The sequence below is a fragment of the Pseudochaenichthys georgianus genome, chromosome 4 (assembly GCF_902827115.2).
Source record: "Pseudochaenichthys georgianus chromosome 4, fPseGeo1.2, whole genome shotgun sequence".
In the NCBI taxonomy this organism is placed as follows: domain Eukaryota; kingdom Metazoa; phylum Chordata; class Actinopteri; order Perciformes; family Channichthyidae; genus Pseudochaenichthys; species Pseudochaenichthys georgianus.
Window position 1 is genome coordinate 10,703,928 of NC_047506.1, and position 23,444 is coordinate 10,727,371.

The window sequence follows — 23,444 nt, forward strand, 5'->3', positions numbered from 1 at the left end:
TGAAATGGTGTTTTATCCTCCACAAGAAGGTAACCATGGCCAGAAAAGTCAGAGTGATGTTGGGAGAAAGTGATGGAAGACAAGGATCACTGGACATTATTGTAATAAACTGAACTTTCAAGAGGACATTTCTGCTGCTTGACACCTACTCAGGTGCACCACAGTGCAAACCAGCGCTGCAGGTGGTGGAAGATATTCTGTATATTTCCTCCACAGACCCCGCTGTTTCATTCATGCTGTAAACCATCGTATACGACATATACAGTGCAAGATTGAGTTCTTTATAGAGACCAGGCCTATTCATGGTGAGATCCTGTGAGCCTTTTATCGTGCGCTCTGCCGCTGCACATTCAAAAGGCAGCACAGCTGAGAGCTGCTGGCCCGGCCCAGGTGTAAACCCTGAAAGCGCCGGACTGGCTGTTAAACTGAGAACATTCAAATGTTTTTTGGCAGCCTCTGTGACAACCGGTCCCTTCTAAAGATTCCAGAGATATCAAACTATCTGTTTTGTGAGATGAAGCTGCGTTAGTCAGCATGAGTTTGAGGAGAAAAAAAGGAGGGAAAAAAGATAGTAACTGATACTGAATTCTACTGCTTTAAAAATTCAGGCTTTGGTAATTAACAATTCAGTCCATGTCTTTGCTGTTTTATGACAGAAAAAGCTGAATGGAGTGTATACAAAAAAAGACTGAAACTGTGAATTATCATGTGAAGGTGAACACCCCTTGATATACATAATCAACAACTCAAGGGTGCATTCATTACTGCATTCAAACACATCAAAGGCAGGAGCATATCATACTACATATCAGTATACGCGCCATCAGTGGGGTGCACACTGTGACTAATTATCACTCTGGTGTGACGTTAAGGAAGAACTCTGCTTCAATGAACCACAACTGGGATTGGCCGTTAGTCATAGTCACGTATTGATTGTGCATTTTGGCAAACTCCATTTTGTGTTTCAGCCTACCAAATTGAGATATTAAACCAGATTATGATTAAAATCAGACAAGGCCTCTTGATTTGAATTAAGTGCTATATATTCAGCTGCAACATACTGATTTTCTTGAAGTAATTCTAATGAATCATCCCATCATATAAACTAACTTCAAACACTGTTTTTTTATTACATTTCTACACCATATTTTTGACATATGCGAACCTTCCAGTCTTAAAATCAAAACCGTATACACTTGTTTACATAAAATAACTTGCAAATTTTTCTGCTTGGAATTTTGTGGTCAGTGTAATAAAATCCTGCAAGTTCATCATTGTTTGACTTCATGTTTACATTCCTAATGCAAATTAATGTAAAGCTTCAATTACTTACAGAATCCAGTTTAACTATCTACATTGAGCTTTCATTTTATAAGCTGCACTAAACCTCAGGATGCAAGAGCCTCATAAACTAGCATCCAGAAATAGTCTTATTATGTGAACCATCATGTAAACGCTGTGTTTCGTCAAGTGTTACATAAATAAAGTTTTAGACTATGACAGCATTGATGTACTGGGTTGGCGCTTGTTGTGAGCTATAATCTGTGCAATCTATTTTTCTCTCTTGCTGAGATGTAACCTATCCACTGAATCCTTCCATTATAATCAAATCCATTGAATCACACACAAAGAAAACCCATCTGACAGCCTTAAATCACTGCACTCCACTGAGCTGCTTTTATAAGGAGGTGTGAAAAACTGAATAGTGCTGCCGCTTTCTTATATAACATGTTCTGTTTGACATTTTATTCAGAAAAAAACCACCACCTTATATCTGAAGAACAAATACATGAGGATTCTCCTAATTACAGTATTTATAGTCTGCAAAGTGTGGGGGGGGGGGGTCCTTAAATAACAATAAAAGTAAAGTACATCTTATCTTAAAAAATCCGCCAAGTTACATTTTGAGTACATCTTTCACCTCTGATTTATTTAGCTTAAAAAGGAGCCCTATGCTAATGTCAAGGTCTAATATTTGTATTCTGTGCCTCTACTGTGACGTGTTTACATGCTTTAATGTTCAAATAGCTCTTTATTTTTCTCATACTGCCTGTGCTGCAGCACCTCTTTTCACCCTCTGTCTGAAACCAGAGCCAGGCCTGCTCTGATTGGTTAGCTGGATCTGTTGTGATTGTTCAACCACTTATCCCTCCCCTAAGCCTATCACGAACAATGTGTTGGAGCGCTAGCCAATAGAAGCGTGAGAGTTACATAGTGATGTCATTATGTGGCTGAAGTAAACAAAGGACTATAATCAAGACGATTCTGGCGGGGCGGGGGGGAAAGTGAGTGAGAGAAACTCCCTCTGGGAACTTTGGGATTCAGCCTTTATAGACCATTTACATGCACAAATACCTATATAACACTACAATAGAAAACCATTAAGGCATAATAGGCCCCTTTAATGTCTCAAAATAACATCACATAAAACCAAAACTTTGAGTAGACTTAAAATAAAATTATTTTGCTGACAATATACACTGTACAATTAAAAAAAACCTGACTAATAGCTGTTAACAGGCATTCAAACAAAGACATGTTACTGGGGTAGCTGACACTTACCCCTTCCTGTCTGGAGAGGAGGCTGAGACAGACACTCAGACTGGAGCTGGTCTCGCTGGACAACTCACAGATGTCTTGTAATTTCTGTGTTACGGCGGGTGGAATCCCTGAGGGGAAAACTGCACCAATGAAGGAGCATTGGCACAACTAATGAGTGGTATTAAAAAGACAAACGGCAGGAGAAGCTCATATGAAGTTCCAGTTTTAAAGTGTTGTCAAGCTCTCAGAACAGCTACAGACAACAAGCACAACACACCTCAGAAACAGACTCTTACAGACTCTTAGTTATTAGGACTTCAGACATTATTCCATCAATACAGTGTATTTCAATCGGCTTGAGGATGCTTGTAATTTTAATCATACAGTTTTCTTTTACACTCCTCCTTCTTCTGTGTTAGATATATAGTAATATTTAGAAACAAAACAATAAAATAACAGCGTTTACTTTCTGCCAGACCATCATTCTTCAGCAGGGACAGGAAAGCCTCCACCTCCTTCTCCAGTTTCTTCTGGCTGGCCTCCGCTGCCTGGTTTCATAGAGATGAGAATTCAGATGAACAAAAGCAGCGTGGGGTGGGTGGCTTTCTAGTTCAGCGAACACTCTACGGATCATTATTCTGACATGGTAATTATGGATTTTATTTGTTTAGAGCCACCTGTAGTGAGTTTGTGAGCTCCCCGAGTGACATCACTTCCTCCTCCTCCTCCTCTTCACCCTCGCTGCCCTGCACCTGGGAGCAGTAGTGTGTGCTGTACGCCGAGTGCTCCTCCAGTGTGTCTATCCATGCCTGAGAAACAAAAAACACATTTGTATTTTCATGTTTGTCATCAAAATCGAACATGTTGCTGATTTATTTAAAAGACGTGAACTTTATAATAATAATAATAGCTATGATTTATATAGCACCTTTCATGAGACCCAAGGTCGCTTTACAAAGAAGAACAGGAGTAGAAACAGTCAGTCAGACAAAACAACAAATAGATTAGGGGCCATTAGGGCCCTTTTGAAGGTGTCAAGCGTGGGGATGTTGTGGATCACCGCAGGGAGAGCGTTCCAGGGGGTGGGGGCTGCCACACTGAAGGCTCTGTCCCCGAAGGTTCGCAGGTTGGTACGGGGGGTGGTAAGCAGGCCAGAGTCTGAAGACCGCAGGTTCCGGTGTGGGGCGCATGTGGGCGAAGGATGTCCGATAAGTACTGGGGGGCATGGAGGGACTTGTAGGTGAGGAGGAGGACTTTGTAGGTAATGCGGGACTTGACAGGCAGGGTGGGAGTGATGTGCTGCCATGGCTTTGTATGTGTGAGTACCCTAGCAGCACAGTTTTGAACATACTGGAGCCTGTCCAGGGTTTTGTTGGGGACCCCAAACAGGACACCATTGCAGTAGTCCAAGCGGGAGGTGACGAAAGCATGGACTAGGGTTTCTGCAACCGACTCAGAGAGTGACGGTCGGAGACTGGCAATGTTCCTTTGATGGAAAAAGGCCGATTTGGTAACAGACTTGATGTGGGAATGGAAGGAGAGGGTGGATATGATACCCAGGTTGCGGGCTTCAAGAGCTGGGGAGATGGAGCAGCCGTCAACCTCAAGGATGAAGTCACCAACCTTCCGGAGCAGCGCCTTGGGTGCCACAACCATGAGCTCTGTTATCCTGCAGTTGAGTTTGAGATAGTTGGATGACATCCAGGTTTTTATGTCGTGCAGGTAGTTGATGAGAGACTGAGGGGGGAGCTGGGAGGATGGAGTAGTGCTGAGATATAATTGGGTATCATCAGCGTAGCAGTGGAAATTCCATGATGGCGGATGATCTGGCTGAGGGGGAGCATGTAAATGGTGAACAGGAGGGGGCCAAGCACAGAGCCCTGGGGTACACCGTGATTGACTGGGGCCGGGGGTGAATTTGAGCCATTAATGGTTACAAACTGTTCCCTGTTATGGAGGTAGGATGTGAACCAGGACAGGGCTGTGCCAGTGACACCTAGCCTGTTAAGCCCCACGGACCCTTCGGCGGGTCCGAAACCACAACATCTGCAAGCAACAATGTCTGAGGGCTTCTTAAGATTTAATAAACTATGAATGTTTCATATCCATGTAACGGGAAGAAACTCGGCTAACTGATGATTTTTTTTAATTTTTAGCAAAGAAAAACACAAGACTAGCGCCGAGCCTCTGAATTAGCCCTGAGCGAAAAAGAACTAACACCGTTAGCACAGAACTCACGGTATAACACCCTTATTACTTATCATAAATGCAAATCCAACCCATTTATTAGCATCGTGAGATTACACAGAATCGATAGGTATCTGTATAATCACTCCATTATCAAAACTCGCGACATGAGAAACAAAAACAGACATCACAATACGTGGCATTAGGTAGCCAACACGACAATATGTCTTACCTTTGTTGTGTTGTCTGATCAAAAGTTGTCTTAAATGGAATTAAAACAATAAAAACGCAGCTGAAGGTTAATCCATAAATTAATCCAATGTGTCTGTGTCACTTTGAAATGGTTTCTGATAATCCATCAGCAATAAACCTAGTTTTCAGTTTTCAGATTTCAGAGCGTAAGTTAGGTTTCGCTTTGGGAAAACTGCGTGCGCATAGCTCTCATTTCTCAATGGTAACGTGTGTGTGTATGTGGAAATCCCTTCGATTATATTGGCTCTAACGGTTCAAAAGAGATGTCAATCATCAAAATCAACCAATGGGTTCCAGAGTAACGGCAAATACGCCCATTTCCACCCAAATGTTTTTTTTGCTAAACCTCTCTAAAAAGGTCAAATGCCACTTGTTTTGCATCAATCTTGATACAGGGTACTTATTATATGTTGTACTTTGGATTCCTAAAGCTTTTAGTCTATTAACCCATCATCCAAGGGTGGTTTTCACTAGAAGTAAAAAAGAATCTTTGACTATACACTACACTATAATTTACAGTTTTTTTACTATGTTCAATCTGAATTTTCTTTAAAATAAAAAACATCTATATTGATTCTGACTCTTCTACATCCAACTCACAGGTTTATCATTACTTTGAGAAAAAATATGATTAATTTACCCCTTTTAGAAGTGAAGTTATTGTCATTTGTTGTGGAAAGGTCATTTTCGAGCCTGAGACCTGAAAAACAGGCTTGGGGCTTAACAGGAGGTCAGATAGGCGGGTGAGGAGGATGGTGTGGGAGATGATGTCAAACACTGCAGAGAGGTCCAGGAGGATGAGGATGCTGAGGCAGGCAGATCCAGCAGCAATGAGGAAATCGTTGGTGATCTTGATGAGGGCGGTCTCAGTGCTGTGTTGAAGTCTGAAGCCGGATTGGAAGGGCTCATAGAGCTCATGGTTGGACATGTACAGATGGAGTTGGCCGGCGAACACTCTTTCCAGAGTTTTACTTGGAAGGGAAGGTTGGAGATTGGCCGGTGGTTGTGGAGCTGACCAGTTTGGCCACTTGGAGAGCATCCACAGGGGAGAAGGAGGAGAGGTTACAATGGGAGAGGTGCGGCGCTGGGGGTGCGTTGCCAGGTGGCTGAGGTGCAGGTAGGGGGGGAGGGCCAGGCGTCAGGAGCTGCTGATGGATGGCCTCGACTTTCGCCTGGAAGAAGTCAAGGAATTTGGAGCACAGATTGGGAGCCCCTGTGGGCTGGGGGGCGTCAGGGGGGCAATATATACGCTTTTATCTGTGGCCTGAGTGAGATTTGACATTGAAAGATTTCACTTTTATGATAACAAGACAAACAACAGATATATTTTATTGGTCAAAATAAAAAGGCACAATGCAGGAATTCTAAATGTACAATATACAAAATCAGGTGGATTGTGAATAAAACTTGTTTTGAGAATTCCTGTTCTGTTGGAATCAAAATAATCTTAAGGTTTTTAAGTCTTTTCAGCAAAGTCCTAGTCACACGTTTGACATGGGATCAAAGAGATGAACGCTAATTATGTATACGATTTAATCAGTGGCAAAAAACACACCCAATACTTAAAACATAGAAACACTGCAATTTACATCAAATTGTATCATATGAATCAAAGCATTTGTATGTGTTCAAAATTGTGTCTTTTTTTACTTCAAATGTCTGGTAACTTCTCACCAGCATTTTGGTAACATTAAATTAGGATTGATTTGAATGTGATGCTTCTTAATTAGTATTACTTCAGCTTCTTAGCCACAGCTATAGTGATTAGGCAGCATTGTAAGGGAACAGCATTTAAACTGTTGCTTGCGATGATAGCAGTGCTGAATACACAAAAAAAATCAGTAATAATTGAGAGGCACACAAAATTGTGTCCTGAAAGAAAAAAGTCCACAGCTCTAGTAAATAAGCCATGTGCTGGGTATGAAGAGGAGAGAGTAGACTTTCTAATTTAGTACTGAAAGGCGAGTTTCCCTCATTTGAATTTCAAGTTTTTATTCTGGCACCAGGAGCTGCAACTGAAAGTGTGCATTAGGTTATGGAGATGTCAGCAATCCATTATTCATTAGCGTTTGGGAGAGTGCCAAAAGACAAAACTACACAATGACACAATATTTATGAGTCACCAATTTAAATCAAGTCCCCTCAGCTTTTTTTAACCTTCAAGTCTCGAGTCTAACGCTCTGACAGAAGACTTTGATGTTGAAAACAGTGGAAACACAATTTATACTGATAAAAAGAAGGAAAGGAGGATAGTTTGATCCTTCAAATAAATGTCTTAACTACTATTTTAATGCAAGATATTTGGGAACAGACAGCTATTTAGCTAGAGGTTTTCAATATTAGACAAAACTAAATGTTGTCACATCAAAGATTTCTACTGACAGATTTAGTCACGATATAATTATGTTTGACAGACTATGCAAAATAAAACATGGATCAATCCTTTACAATTATTTAGTGGGAATGCTGTTAACAGCATTCCAACTAACTGTTATTCTACGGACGAAAAGTTTATTATTCCGACTTATTTTGGCCCTCTTCTCCTCCCGCATTGAACATCGCAGAAACTCCGTTCAAACATCAAAACGTTCAGCTCGGTCGGGAATCGATTGCTATTACTTTTCTCATTCATAACTTTCATAATTCCAGAGATACATCCCATAATGCATCACATTTCCAACCATTGAAGTAGTGTTGCACAGTGTGCCGATACTTGAAAGGTACCGCGATACCCTGCCGTTAAAAACGTTACGATTCCTCAGTTTCATTAGTATCGGTACTTTAAGAATGACGAGGAACAGTACTCTGGTGAGAAAGTGCCGTTTTAATAAGAGTGTGTTCAGCGCTCCGCTTCCACTCCCTGCACTGCAGCCGTGCATGCAGTCACTCCCCTCTCAAGGACGCTCTAAGTCCCTCCCCTCTCTCGTGCACGCGCTAGCTGCCAGAGCATGTGAGAAAGCGAGAAGCATGGCTGCAAGTGGGAGTGCAACTGCCGCTGCGCCTCGGCTTGTTGACAAAAAAGACGCCAGAAGCTAAATTTGGAAGTATTTTAGCGATATCTCTGACAGTGAGGGCAAGCTTACGGACACCACGAGGCCTGCATCCAGAGCTGTTTAAAGAATTTAAAGACAGACAGGTTAGCGAATGTGATAGATAACATAATTACATCATGCTCAAGCCCATGCCCTCAAATCTAAGTCAAACCAGTGTACTTTATTTTGTGACAAATGAACGTTTTCGTAGTTTGACAAGGGAATTAATGGCAATGATAACTGTCTAATATGGCTATCTTTTTAGCTAACTTACCAATTTGGTTATGGTTCTGGTGTGAAATAAAGCACAATAATTACATTTATAATTAATTTATACAATAATGACTGTTTCCCTTTTTTTAAGAAAAGTATCGAAAAAGAATCGGAATCGCAATTATTGACTTGGTATCGGTATCGAAACCAAAATGTTGGTATCGTGACAACACTACATTGAAGTCAATGGAGAAATTCTTCAACTTCAACAAATCTTCATGTGACTTCAACTGCTAACTGTTCATTCATACTTTCACTCAGAAACCTCATTCCAACTTTAAAATGTTACACATCTTTCTGACATTATTCGTGTAAAACAACTTTTAAATCTGATTCTTACTTTTAGAGATATTAAACATTGTTCAGCCATTGTTTTAGAGGTTTTCTTCAGATTTTAACATTAACTAGAGTGCGTGATGTCACAGCTAGAGGGTAGAAAATCTTGAAATTTGCCTTCATATATATTTTTTTAAACTGCCATAATTCCCAAACCCTACATTCATGAGACATAATTTTTCATGACAAACGTAGGAAAACATCTCGTAGCTTTAAAAATGACAAATAATTAAGCAAAAAATAATTAAACAAAATGCCTCTTGAGGGCATGAAGTGACAAAAACGTTCATTGTAATTTCAGGCTGATATTTTCTCACGGTAGCTGCCGCACACCTTTAGTTAAACTGCCAAAAGGGCCACATTATTAACCCGAAACTACACAAAAATTACACTTCAGATACTCAACTTCCTTGACATGCTTCACGTTTTGAAATTTCACAGATATCTGTTACGGTTCTTCCACAAAACGTTCACATGTAAGAGGTTTATCTCTCATTCAGAACAATGGAAACCTGTGATCTCTGCACACCTCATTAGCTCAAATATAAACACCTGTGTAATGGAACACGATGATGTCAGCACTCCAACTGACATGCTCAGAGCAGCAGACTTCAACAGTCCAGCTGTGAAGACATCTTCTGGACAGTTTTGAGATTTCTTCAAATGCCGTTGCCATGGCAACACATTGCTCGCCTTGAAACACGGTTTTCTCATAACTTCAGTGAATATACTCCAAACAGCCCAGAACTTCACAGGTTTGGTAACGATAAAGCCATCAACGCATCTAAGCGTAGTATGGGGTGTCATCAAATGTCATTGCCATGGTGACAGACCACTCGCCATGAAACACGATGTGGCTGTAAGTCCAATCGACACGGTCCAATCGTCCCCCAATCTTCACTTGTATATCACTGGTCCATGCCTCAACAGCTCTTCGCCAAATCTGAGATCTCACCATATGCCGTTTCCATGGAAACACATCCCTCGCCATAAAACGTAATGTTGCTATAACTCCTATGAAAATGTTCAAAAAGGGCTCAAACTTCACATGTGTGCTAACAGTCCAGCCGTGAAGACATCTACGGGACAGTTTTGCGATTTCTTCAAATGTCGTTGCGATGGCAACACAATGCTCGCCATGACACACAGCTTTCTCATAACTTCAGTGAAACTGCTCCAAACGCCCCAAAACTTCACAGGTTTGGTAACGATGCAGCCATCAACGCATCTAAGTGTATTATGGGGTGTCATCAAATGCCGTTGCCATGGCGACAGATCATTCGCCATCAAGTTAGTTCAGAAGTTTGCAGTTCAAATATTCAGCTGCTTTTCCAAGCCTTTTTACTTTCTTTTCTTCTCTCATCACACATTCAAGCCCCCAGTGTTCATGTATCATTTCAATCTAAATTATTCACTTTCTTCTTACACATTACATTTCAGCATAGCAGTTTAGTGTCATATTTTCAGCATAAAGCATTCTCACTAGCAATTTCTTCAGGAATTGCATTCTTTTCAGTGGTTCTCCAAGTGGGGGGCGCGCCCCCCCAGGGGGTCGCAGAGGCATGACAGGGGGGGGGGGGGGGGCGCGAGGAGGAAAAATGGTTATTAAAAAAATAAATCATATTTTGAAAAATTATTTTTTAGAAAATAATATGATACAGTACAGTACCATTACGTCTGGGTCTCTGTGTTTCATTAAAGCTCGGCTCTGTGTGTGTGTGTGTGTGTGTGTGTGTGTGTGTGTGTGTGTGTGTGTGTGTGTGTGTGTGTGTGTGTGGAACGAGCCATTTTGTGTGCGCAAGCGAGAGAGAGAGAGCGCACCGGTACCGGAGATCGTTGTACGCTAACGGATATGAGAAGTGTTTTCAACAACAAAGTGGAGGAGAGTCCTCTCTTGTCAGACTGAGAGACTCAGTGAGCTAAAAGACTCTCTCAGTGTTATCTCAGTGGATCTCAAACGTTTTGGTCACCATTAATGTAAACAATTATTTCAGAGGCACACATTTATATGATCATTATAGTTATAAAAAAATAAGAGAATAAATTAAAAACAGGTATAAAATACTATATGACATTAAAAAAAGAATAAAGTTTAAAAGGGAGTGATTTGTAAAATATCCATAAAGAAAAAGTAAATCTGTTTACAGTTCTGTTTCATATGGGTGTTGAGAGATGTATCCATAGATCTCTTAATGTTGCTCTCAAAGTGAACCAGATTGATGCTTTTGACTTCAATATTTAAAAATCTTCCCAGGGGAGCTTGCCCCCGGACCCCCCTATGTGAGGTCCACACACCACCTATAAAAATAGCACTTTACCCCTGCTTACACCTATATACCGTGAGCTGATATCGAGCCTTCATTGTAACAGTCGCGGGTACATTGTGTATATGCGTGGGGATTGTTGCAGTAGAAAGTTCCACTGTAGCGCCCGGTACATTAATGGGAAACCCTAAATGTTTGAGCACCCTCTATGAAACGTCAAGCTACCCCACAGCACCCCCAAAATAAATCTCTGGCGCCGCCACTGAGCCTGACCATTTGTGTTGGGGGGGCCCGACTTTTTTTGTTCTCCAAAGGGGGGGCCTGACAGAAAAAGTTTGAGAACCACTGCTCTAGTTGCATAACAATGTTCAAAGCAGCGATAGCAGGAATTACACTCACTTTTCTTGTTGCCTCTGGGTGGTTTTTGGGTGATACTTTGAAGAGATGCACGCTGTCATCAAAGCATTTGAGAGTAAAAAAGCAGCTGTCTTTGGCTCGGATCTGAAACAGTGAACATCAAAAACATTCCCTTGAGCAAAAGTTATATTCACATAATGTTAAAATGTGTAATTCTTAAATGTTGTCATACCAAACACTGCGCATTTGTGAGGGATTTGCAGCCTTGTCTTCTGACATTATCAGCAGCATCTGACCTTCAAATAAGGAAGAAAGAGGTGAGGTGTTTTATTTTTCAGGATTACTTTGGTTGAGAGCTGACAGATTAGTAATGATGGTTCAGAAGACAGATTCCTTTTCTGTTTTTTATTTGTTACTTCAAAAGTGTGCAGCACTTTATCTGGTGCTGACATATTTTCAAATTGATTCAAGGAGCACAGCCAAATTGAAAGATGCCACCTACTGTTTTGAGTACCAGGATATAACCCCATCTTGAAGGACGACCCAGTACGAGCGCCAGCCAAAAAATCTGGAGCTCTGCAAGGGAAGAATCAGGGCTCTGATTTTAATTGATTTCTATTTTTGTTTTGTCTTTTCTAACTTTGACAGAGGCTGAGAGAGAGCGAAGTACTACACCTTACTTTCCAGAGGAGTCCTTCTTTCTTTTTGACATGCCGGGTCATTCCCTGCAAGGACCACAGATGAAAAACATGACGGGAGTAAAAAATCAAACAAAGACCAAAACAAAGTGGACGATTGTCAGCTGAGCACTCACTCGATTTACGTTGCTTTCAAGGACCAGCTTCATTGTGATGTCACTAGCCAGGTCAAACACTGTCTGTCCTGGGAGGTGTGGGAGCACGAAACAGGAGGCTTTAGTACAACAGAACACATGTATACAATTGAAGAAAATACTGATTTCATGACAGTTTTTTACATTTTGATAATAATGTTAAAGTCAAAGAAATTACCAGAGTTTTTTTATTTATTATTATAGGTCAAACAAAATGTCTACTAAATCAGTCAGTTGCTATTCCTGTTTGGGTGAAGGACCTTTTAAAATAAGTGATAATTGTCTTTCACTTAACACCATAGGGAATGTTTTTTAATAAAAGCAGCAATTTTAAAGATAGTTGCGTTTTTAAAAGGATATGGGCTAAGGATAATCTAGATTTTCTTACTGATATTCTTTTATAATTGATGGAAATGTCTTTTTGCTTTTTAAAGTGCCTTGTACCCTCAAGCCCATCGTAGCCACCAGTGTGGTGAATATATGTGCTCAGAAGACACAGAGCAAAGCTGTATTAGGTTTTTGCTGAGAGTATTCTCTGCTGGATTACTCGCCAGTTCCTTGTTTCTTTTGATCTTGCCATGTGGGGAATATAGAATGTATCAAGTTGTATCCTTTAAAGACAGGGGGGCTTTTGAGTCTTACCTTTCTTGTTTTTGATGTTGGGGCTTGCTCCACTTTTGAGCAGCTTCAGGGCACACTGCCTCTGGCCCCGATAGGCTGCAGAGTGCAGCGGAGTGTTACCCAGCAGATCTGTGCAATTGATGTCTGGGGTCTTCTTCCTGCTGAGCTGCAGCGAACACACACAACCAATACAGATGGGTTGTCTGGTGCTAAAATTCCTGCAGGTCTATTATTTTGCTGAGAACTGAAGCACAACTCTTCTCCCGCTGTGTTCAAGAGCCAAAGGTATAATTAGGATGTTTTGAAGTAAGGTTGTTTGAGGTGTTTATCCACAGTCGGTGTACACAGTACATGGCGGTGGGCATGCAAGTGTAGAGAAACACACAGAGAAGCAAATGTATTTACTGAGGTCGTCAGTGGCAGCAAAAAAACATATTTTGACCTGAAAAAAGGCCCATCTAAAAAAAATCTATATCTGTTTACGATTTATTAAGAATATTGAAAGTCACTTTCTATGTAGGTTATACACTGAGTGTGGATGAATACCTCATACAAACCCACTTAAAACAAATCCAATCATCCCCTTAGGGTTTAAAACTTTCCTGCTATTATCCATTTTGTGAGATCTGCTGGCAAATATCCTTTTTTTCTAATGAGGCTCATATAATGTCAGTTATATTTCAAGGGAGTAGTCATTTGTATACTTGTCTGGACTTGTGCATATATGAAGCTGTTTGTTTTGCACATGCATGCAGTGAAAACACACTGATGGACTGACATTGACATTCCTATCAGATCTGAATAAATATTGGAACATCATGTTATTCCACAATACTGACTGCAAAAATTGGCATAATTAAGCTGAGGATATTCCACACTACTATTGTTGATTAGGACTTTCATTTCCTTTTTGGCTGTACTAGATCAGGTATATTGTACTAACCAGGTGAGTTAAAGTTGAAAGCTCTCCTTCTCGTGCAGCTTCCAAAAGCTCCTCTTCCAGTTTCCTCTCCTCCGTTCTCTCCGCCGCTGATGGCGATAAAACAATGGGATTTACAAGAAGAAAGGTCGGAGGATTTAAAAATATATACGTTATTTTAACAACTTGTATTAATAGATATTAAGACACTAAACATTGAGATCTATAAAAATATGTTTTCAGAAAATCAGATGACAGTGTGTCTCTCTCACCTTCTAACATGCCTCTGATCTCTGCATTTTGAGTGACATCTTTGGGAATCTGTGCTGTCCCATTGATGACAGTAGCGCATGCATCATAGTGGAGCAGCAGCATGACAACCTCCTGATCAATACGTGATTGGTTTATTTATTGATTGATTCGTTGAATGAATGGATGAATAATTGCATGCATGCATCAAACCATACTCATCAATAGAGAATAAAAAACAGTAGAAAGAGGCATTGAGGTACCTTTCTTCCTGTGAAAGCAGCTTTGTGCAGCGGTGTATCTCCCACATTATTCGGCAAGTTAACATCTGCACCTGCCTTCAGAAAGTAAAACAACACACTTGTTACCCATGCAAACATTCCAAATCTAAAGCTTTTTTTCAAATTGTATTAAAAAAAACCTACCTTTAATAATTCCTCCACCACATCTTTGTGACCAAAGTAACAGGCCAAGTGAAGAGGCGTCCATCCAAGGTTAGACTTTCTTTTACCTGAAAACAACACATTGTATTACATCAAACATCGATTAATAGTGTTTCATAAGGTCTGACTCATGTACCTCTGCAGTTTATGTTGATCTGTGTCTCTTCCTTTATCTTGGACATGAGGAGCCTCTGAATCCCCGCAAGATCTCCGTTCCGGGCGAAACTCAGAAACTGTTCCTCTGGCTCCAGCTCCTCCATGGACCCCTGCAGAGGAAGGAACAGCACAAAGAGATACTCTATATTTCTGAGACTAAATTGTACATACAAATATGCTTTCAGAAGGACACATGCGCAGATTCACTGAAAAGAGATCTTCTGGCTTTAGAAAGTCCATGCTATTGATCATTTAGAGCTAAATAGCAAGTAAACTGAGGCGCCTCTAGCTTATTCTATAGAGGAAACATTTGAATCATTTTGTAAGAAAATAAAAAGATACTACAAAAGTATTACATAAAAGAAATGCAATACCGTATTCATAAAGTTAAGGGACTTACAAGAAAGATACAAAAAGGGATAACGTCTAGCTGCAGTTTTAATTGTAAACTCACCTCTTCCAAACACCACACCTCAGTTTTGTAACCCAGGCTTTCAGCTAAAATGTGTGTGTGTCTCCAAACCAAAGCGTCAGGTTAGGGAGTATCGGGCACTCTACACTTTGTAAAGTTGTAAGTACTCTCTGTGAAAAGTAAACTGTACTTGATGAGTAAAAGCATTGGAGTGCACTTTTAAAGCGACTCTTCAAACCTCTAAGAGAAGTTGTGACTGGTAATATTACATAATAAGTCGTCTTCTCACTTGGTTATGGCATGTGAGGACGAAAGTCACAAGAGCCTGTTTTGCCATGCAGTGAGTACAAAGCAACTGTCAGAGTTATTACACAATATGGTCATCAGACTAGCTGTACAGGAAGGAAACCTCTCTTTCCCCTTTATACTGTCTAACTCCACATGACCATATTTGCAGTTAAAGGTTGGTATGCAGAGACAAAAAAAACAGAACGCATGCTTTATGTAATGTCATGGAATGTCACGTGGCTATGACAAAGAATAAATGAACCGCATCGCCATCAGAGGATAAAAAAGACGTCTGCAGAGAGAGTTCTCGACTGGCACTCAAACAGGTTTACCTGGGATGGGAAAGCATGTGACACTAATTGCAAACACCTGTACACTTTAGCAACAGCATTATTGGAGTATATGCAGAGCTTTAATGTTTAAAATAGCTTATTTAAGTCCACTGAGACAAATGTAACATTTGTGATATTGGGCTATATAAATAAACATTGATTGATTGATTGATTGATTATTTATATGAATGTATTATGGTACCTAATCTGATCGCTCCTTTGACCTCTTACGTTTTTTTTCTAATATTTTAATAAACCAAAAATGTTGAAGCCATTTTTTTAATGAATAAAATGCCTTTTTTATTTGGATGTTTTGACTATTAGTCTGGTAAAGCAAGCAATTTGAATACATGGGCTTATTTTTCCATTTCATGCACCTTTTCATTTGTATTCAATTTACTTTTTATTTATTCCACCACTTGTTAAGAGGCAAAGATCCTTAATTTTGCATTTCATTTATATGAGAGCTTTACAAGTTAATTTCCAGATGAATAATTACCATTAAAAACACATTATAAGCTTATAACATTGCTTTGCTTTTCCAGATGCCTTCGAATAAACATACAAATAAATGGACTCATAATAGTTTGGGGATGTAAACGGTAAAACCATTTTTTTTTTAAATAATCTTTTTTCTAGCACAAATCAAAACAGTTGTAGGCTAAATGTGTGAATGGAAATATAGCCGGAAGCGATGACAGCTGTAACCAGGCGACATGAAACCAGCTGATGTCTCATTAGAAAAACACAACTAAAAATCAGTATTTGAGGAAGTGATCCTTCACTTAAGTGTAATTACTAATTACACAGTGTAAACATACTTAATCACAAGAACAAATCATGCAGCATGATTAGTAAATTATGTTAGAGTATGAGTGATGTTCTCAAAGTGGAGAAAGTAGAACACTTGTCCCCTCTGACTGTAATAGTATAATAATACATAATTAGTATTAGTCATGCACATTTTGAGGTATTGTTGGTAAAACTGACTTAATTTTTTGTTCTTGTTTGGCAAAAATACTGGAAATATGGTCACAAAGAGACATTATCACAGTTGTTGTTTTGTGACAACCAACAGAACAACCCTCAACATGTTATTATAAACTACATTACAATTATTTAAATAATGTATAAGAACATCTGCATATCTTCGCAGTTGGGAAGGTGAGATGTTTTCTTTTTAAAAACCTGCTAGATAAATACAGTATGGTCAAAACTAAGATACTCGATCCCCTCTGAAATGCAGTGAGTTAGAAGTAGAGAGTGACTTTATAGAAAGAAGAAAGGAGCTAGGCTACATTTTTTTATCTACATTCCCCCTCAGCAAATGATAAGCAAACAGAAATATCAGTGACACTTACTGCTGTTTGTCTTCCAGTCCTGAAGTGAAATCCTCAGCCCTCACCAGGCCCTCTGTGCAGCTGCATGTGATGCCTTAAGCCCCCCTGAGCTGTTTCCTGCTGCTGGCCTGCAGCACACACACACACTCCGACACATCACCCTGAACACACTGTCACACACACCTTTCACATGATCGTCTTCCACCGACACCGAGCTGACTGATGGCGAAACCGCTGTCTGTGTCACACATCCACCGCTGCTTTCTGTTTACTCAGCTGATCACAGCGGAACTCGCCCAAGGTAATCATTGGTTCCTTTCAAAATAAAAGCACTGCTAGTTATTTCAAACGCTGAATACTTTGTTAAGTGACATTTCCGTGAAATAGTTATTTCATACAATATAAACCCTTAAAACGTGTTAATCTATAAGGAAAATAACTAACTCCACACACTTTTCCTTTGGCGTTGTGTTTGTCCTGACAGTTTTTATTTTGTTGAGTGAAAACACGTTGGTAACCTTTGCCCTGGAAGCTTTTATACTTCACACACGTACAGTAGAATGAGAGTCAACATGTAGTTCATTCATGGGCATTACATTTCATCTAGTTATCAGTTTTCCCCCCGAGTATATATTGAAGTTTGCATTAGCTGACACTTGGACAAATGGACGACATCATAAATCTGGAAAATGAAGGAGATCTTCTGGCTCAAGTAAGATAACTTTGCATCCTCTCTGATAATGTGAAGAAAATGTGGCAAGTTCTGTAGGTCTGCGTTTAATGTCTGTTTTGTTGTAGAGTAGTCATTTGGCCTTCAGATAATTGTGGCAAATACAGTATTGGCAGGTGAACCATGAGGTACAACATCATACCGTTTAACATTGTACACACACACACACACACACACACACACACACACCATGTATACATCACTTCAGGGGACATTACATTGACTTACATGCATTTCCTGGAGACTTATCCTAACCTTAACCATAACCAAGTCTTCACCCTAAAATTAATGATTCCCCTCATGGGAACCTTCAATTTGTCCCCATAAGGGAAGCCAGTCCCCACACGTGAGTATGTAAACAGATTTAGGTCCCCACAAGTATAGTAATGCTAGACCACACACGCACACGCACACGCACTTCAGGTTGTTACTACCGAGCTGCCTGGCTTCATTAGCACATGTGTTAATGTTTGAAGCTCAGCATGGGCTGCATGGTTCACACTGAGGCCAAACGTCACCTCAGTGCATCCGAAACACAAAGGAAGGAGATCTGCTTCAACAGATCCCACTTCATTTTCGCTTATCTTATTAAATGACACTCATTTGTATAAATTGTTTTCAGGTTTTCCATTGAGTATTTGCTTTAGCTTTTAATTCACATGCAATGTCTTATCGACATGCTGCTGTGATGAAAACACATGCTGCTGTGATGAAAACATGTTCTCAAATGGGATCAATAAAGTATAGATCTAATATAATCTAAATGACCACAATCACAGGCAGACTTAATTAAATGCTCCAGTTAGTCCCTCACACATCATCTGATGTACCATTTCATGAATATGTGCTGCTTTTTAAAAGCCCAGAATGTTGTTTTACAGTCAAACTTGGGAAACAGGCTTAATACTTTGGTAACACTTTCTAAATAAATCACCTCGTGCATTGTGAGGGCATCCACAGGGAATCCAACAATACAAACAAATAATGCTTTCTGATGCATCATATCATCCAAAAACATTGTTGATGTGACTAACACTGAATTATAAGTGAAGTGTTGATCCTCTAGACTAGTTATAAATTAGAGGTTCATTGATGGGGTTTATATTACATAATAACAATCTATACTCACTTCAACCAACAGCTTTACTCATTATACTATAATAGTTCCTGCAGTATCATAAATTATCATTGTATGTGGTTAGTACAGTGAAGTAGCCTACATATTGAAGAAACTATAATACTGCATGCTTTATCATGATACAATACGAACGATATACTTTATTGTCGTTGTCAGGAAATTAGCTTTGGACTCCGTCCTCCAGTTCCACAAAAGATAAAAAACCATACTTCATAGTACACGATAAAACACAATAACGTATTGAAAGATACACAGTGCACATATAGGCCCTTTCTCATTTCTCTAATTCCCCTCCTCAACTCCTATCCTCATGTCTTAGTCCCGCCCACAGGAGATGCGAGGATAGGAGTCGAGGAGGGGAACCGAGGAGAGAGGAGTGGAAGCAGCAGGCGGTTAGAGAAATGAGAAATCCTCTCCTCTGAGCGGTCATTTTAAAGAGACGTCCGTTAAGGATGACAGGAGGCACAGCACTCTGTCTGATGGACAGAACTGTGTTCATGATGACTTATATATTATATATATTATATATATACTTTTAATTCATTCACAGTGCGGTATAATGAGACAATAACAGGCTACAGATGTGGACAAACACACATACACAAACACACACACACACACACACACACACACATACACACGCACACACACACACACACACACACACACACACACACACACACACACACACACGTTCTCACTCCCATCCCGTCACATATTGACGGACGGTCAGGGCCTCTCCCCGTCGCTATATTACGTACAGGGTACCCCTTGCCCGTCAGGCTTCTACGGGCAGGGCGTCCCATAGACCTTCATTGCGGACAGCGGACCCCTTGACCGTCAGGCTTCTACGGGCAGGGCGTCCCATAGACCTTCATAGACCACGTGATCAACAACGATGGCCGACCTTCGTGTTATTCTCGGTGGAAAATGCCTATTTTAAGGTTCATTTGGCCATTAAAATGCGTTTTGATGTCATTTCATGCGAGTAATGAGTTTTTATTTCTGATTATTTGTGCAGTCCATGTACATGATGTTTAGTTTGCTAGTTATGACGAAGATGACTTCATGAATGCTAACGTTTTTTTGGTGGAAATGTGTTTTTTCACAGCAAAGTCAACCTCTGTACTTGGACTTATTGGGAGAATCTAAAGGCAAGAACATCCCAAATATTCATTTAGGTCTTTATTTTAGACCTTTAGTGTTGCCGTCTGTGAGGAAAATACATGGGGCTCAGAGCCTCGTATTTAAAAAAAAATGTTCCTTCTAATTTGTTATTCTTTTCAAAAATAACACACTGTTATTTACTCACCAATAACACACAATTATCCTTGCTTTTATTTATTGGTTTAATTCCATAATCTCGGGCTTTTTTGGCGTTCGTCAGGAACTGAATTTCAAAATAAAAATAACCGGAAACAGACGTAGGCCTATAAGGGACATTTCGAGCATCATTGCGATTGTCAACATTTTTTAGTTTAGGATGGCCGAAGACACTACACTACCCAGAATCCCCAGCTATCGTTTAGAACTACAGTCCCCATGATTACTCTTCAAGGTCTGGGATTGGATGTCGGGCTGAAGTCGAATAGTCCATTTAGCTTAGGAACCTTCCTGAAGGAGTGAAATGACCCGGAAGTCCCTCAGTGGCAGCCATGATAAGTGCCGTTCGAATTCTCTAGAATGATGAGAATGATAGGAAAGGAGGTTTCAAACTTCCTTTATAACCTCCTTTAGCTTAGGAACCACTGGACCTCCCTAACCGACAGGAGAAGCGAAAATGCTGCCCCACAATGCCTTGCAGCCGCAGCATTTGCCGTCACTCAACAGTCGGCCGTTCACGGAAACAACCGATTATGACCGAGAAATTATATCATGAAAGTTACGGTGCTTATTAAGCATTTTAAAACGTATGTGGTAAGTTGCCAAAGTGCTTTGTTTTGAACGTTCATCAGTATTATAATCAAAAAGAGAAATATGAACGTTAGTTTTTACTGAAATGATCAAATAAAGTCAACATTTCAGTCTTTACTGAGCTGTGTGGGGTTTGTTCAACTTTTAAAAGATGTTTGAATGGTGATATACACAGTGATAGATGTTAAGGACTAACGTTTATAATAAATATATTTGTATTGATTTTAAGATCTTTATATATAGCATATTGCTATACTATTTCAGACTCAGTATTTACATTCTTACATTCAAAATTCAATCCAATTCAAATCAGTAATATCTTTAAAAACTACAAGTCCTTTTATATCAGCTGTGCACCGTTATGGTGTAAATATAACCTATCTATGAATTATATCAAATGTAAAAGTCAGCCGAATTAGTGTTGATACTGCAAGGAGACGTATTGTGTGAAGAGAAATTGAAGATGTTTTTTAATTGTTGATATATTTATGATCCACGTCAAGTATTCAGTTTCGGCGGCATTTCTTCCAGTTTTTCCAAAGGTCTTCTCATCAGGGCTCTCTAAATAAAGAACTGCGGCAGATCTGTAATATGTAATGCAGCCGAACCGTGTATTACAATTCCGTTATGTGATGACTTTCAAAGACAAAAGCAAGAGCACTCGGAATTAAGTATTATTTTATTCTTTTAAAATGTTTTCCGGATTTCATATAATATAAACACCAAATACCAGCATGCTTTGCGGCTAAAACATCCAATCAGCGTAGCTGAGGATCTTGGGTAATCGCTCGAAATGCCTACCTCTGTTTCCGGTTATTTTTATTTTGAAATTCAGTTCCTGACGAACGCCAAAAAAGCCCGAGATTATGGAATTAAACCAATAAATAAAAGCAAGGATAATTGTGTGTTATTGGTGAGTAAATAACAGTGTGTTATTTTGAAAAGAATAACAAATTAGAAGGAAAAAAAAGATTTTAAAAATACGAGGCTCTGAGCCCCATGTATTTTCCTCACAGACGGCAACACTAAAGGTCTGAAATAAAGACCTAAATGAATATTTGGGATGTTCTTGCCTTTAGATTCTCCCAATAAGTCCAAGTACAGAGGGTGACTTTGCTGTGAAAAAACACATTTCCACCAAAAAAACGTTAGCAACCATATGTACACATTCATGAAGTAATCTTCGTCATAACTAGCAAACTAAACATCATGTACATGTACTGCACAAATAATCAGAAATAAAAACTCATTACTCGCATAAAATGACATCAAAATGCATTTTAATGGCCACATGAACCTTAAAATAGGCATTTTCCACCGAGAATAACACGAAGGTCGGCCATTGTTGTTGATCACGTGGTCTGGGAGCTGTTGCAGCGTCCATAGCAACCACCTTAGCAACCATGAATGTGTACACATTCATGAAGTAATCTTCGTCATAACTAGCAAACTAAACATCATGTACATGTACTGCACAAATAATCAGAAATAAAAACTCATTACTCGCATGAAATTACATCAAAACGCATTTTAATGGCCAAATGAACCTTAAAATAGGCATTTTCCACCGAGAATAACACGAAGGTTGGCCATCGTTGTTGATCACATGGTCTATGAAGGTCTATGGGACGCCCTGCCCGTAGAAGCCTGACGGTCAAAGGGTCCGCTGTCCGCAATGAAGGTCTATGGGACGCCCTGCCCGTAGAAGCCTGACGGTCAAAGGGTCCGCTGTCCGCAATGAAGGTCTATGGGACGCCCTGCCCGTAGAAGCATGACGGGCAAGGGGTACCCTGTACGTAATATAGCGACGGGGAGAGGCCCTGACCGTCCGTCAATATGTGACGGGATGGGAGTGAGAACGTGTTGCGCGCACACACTCACACTCACACTCACACTCACACTCACAATCACACTCACACTCACACATATACATTTATATAAATATATACAATTTCAGATTCAAACAAGTATGAGAGCACTCTCATAATAACGTAACACTATCAGAGACTGGATATATCCCCCCCCCTCTCTGGTCGCTACAATGAGGAAATTCAATTACGGGCCAAAAGTTTTATTTACAAGTATTAAAAGTAAGCAGAGGACACCAAACCAACTGAGACCCGTCTGTCCGCCGCATCTACGCACACACATACACACACTGGGCACACACACCTACACACTGTAGCCTACAACAGGCACCTAAAGCATATTATATATATATATATATATATATTTTATTATGTGAAGCACTAAATAGTTTTAGAAAAAATCGACTCTTTGTTTAGTAGATATCTATATCTACTAAACTAAAGCATACAAATAAAGAGAGTAATGTAGGCCTGTTATACTGAGTGATATATATTATACATACTGCTCTGTTTTCTGCACGGACCTCACAGCTGTTCTCACTGGAAACATCTCGTCACGATGAAAGCAGTTCATAAAATAATATCCAGGGGATGCATCCAGAGCTGTCATTGGCTGAGATAAGTCCGGCCGTGTATCACAACTCTTTTAAACATCACTGTTGCCGGAAATACATCCGCGGAGGACCCATCAGTGTATCCTCGATTGAGCTCCTCCAGAGAGCCTCCTCGATGCTCGATGTTCGATCCTCGGTCCTCAAAGTGCATTTAGAGAAATTAGATGTCCTTCAACATGGCGCGCAGAAATCCATTTCAGGGTCACTACCGGAGGACCGAGGAGTTGAGATTAGTGAAATGAGAAGGGCCATAGACAGACAACTTACTGATAATGGCCCCTACTGCACAACCCCATGGCAAACATCACATTTATACAATACATTTCTTTGTTGAGAAGCTTAATGC

At 40.0% G+C, this 23,444-nt stretch overlaps 2 protein-coding genes across 7 annotated transcripts in view; one reads left to right on the forward strand and one right to left on the reverse strand.

Annotated features, from left to right (window-relative positions):
- Positions 1-17,114, reverse strand: part of LOC117445564 (oxysterol-binding protein-related protein 1-like) — a 29,406-nt gene extending 12,292 nt beyond the window's left edge. For 3 of the 5 annotated variants that reach the window (XM_034081311.2, XM_034081309.2, XM_071202862.1), the window contains exons 1-15: positions 16,856-17,114; positions 14,443-14,572; positions 14,289-14,374; positions 14,127-14,201; positions 13,887-13,998; positions 13,639-13,724; positions 12,717-12,861; positions 12,057-12,124; positions 11,923-11,967; positions 11,745-11,818; positions 11,475-11,538; positions 11,285-11,386; positions 3,219-3,350; positions 3,008-3,089; positions 2,563-2,681 (exon numbers count right to left, since the gene is read on the reverse strand). In XM_034081311.2, the coding sequence (XP_033937202.1) occupies positions 2,563-2,681; positions 3,008-3,089; positions 3,219-3,350; positions 11,285-11,386; positions 11,475-11,538; positions 11,745-11,818; positions 11,923-11,967; positions 12,057-12,124; positions 12,717-12,861; positions 13,639-13,724; positions 13,887-13,998; positions 14,127-14,201; positions 14,289-14,374; positions 14,443-14,566 (1,314 nt within the window). In that variant the 5' untranslated portion in view covers positions 14,567-14,572; positions 16,856-17,114. Of the gene's footprint in view, positions 1-2,562; positions 2,682-3,007; positions 3,090-3,218; positions 3,351-11,284; positions 11,387-11,474; positions 11,539-11,744; positions 11,819-11,922; positions 11,968-12,056; positions 12,125-12,716; positions 12,862-13,638; positions 13,725-13,886; positions 13,999-14,126; positions 14,205-14,288; positions 14,375-14,442; positions 14,573-16,855 lie in introns of those variants that run through there. The other 2 variants (XM_034081310.2, XM_071202861.1) reach the window with 2 other exon arrangements.
- Positions 17,115-17,372: 258 nt separating this feature from the next.
- impact (impact RWD domain protein) overlaps positions 17,373-23,444 on the forward strand; it is a 46,129-nt gene continuing 40,057 nt past the window's right edge. For both annotated transcript variants that reach the window (XM_034081195.1, XM_034081197.1), the window contains exon 1: positions 17,373-17,546. In XM_034081195.1, the coding sequence (XP_033937086.1) occupies positions 17,499-17,546 (48 nt within the window). In that variant the 5' untranslated portion in view covers positions 17,373-17,498. The remainder of the gene's footprint in view (positions 17,547-23,444) is intronic.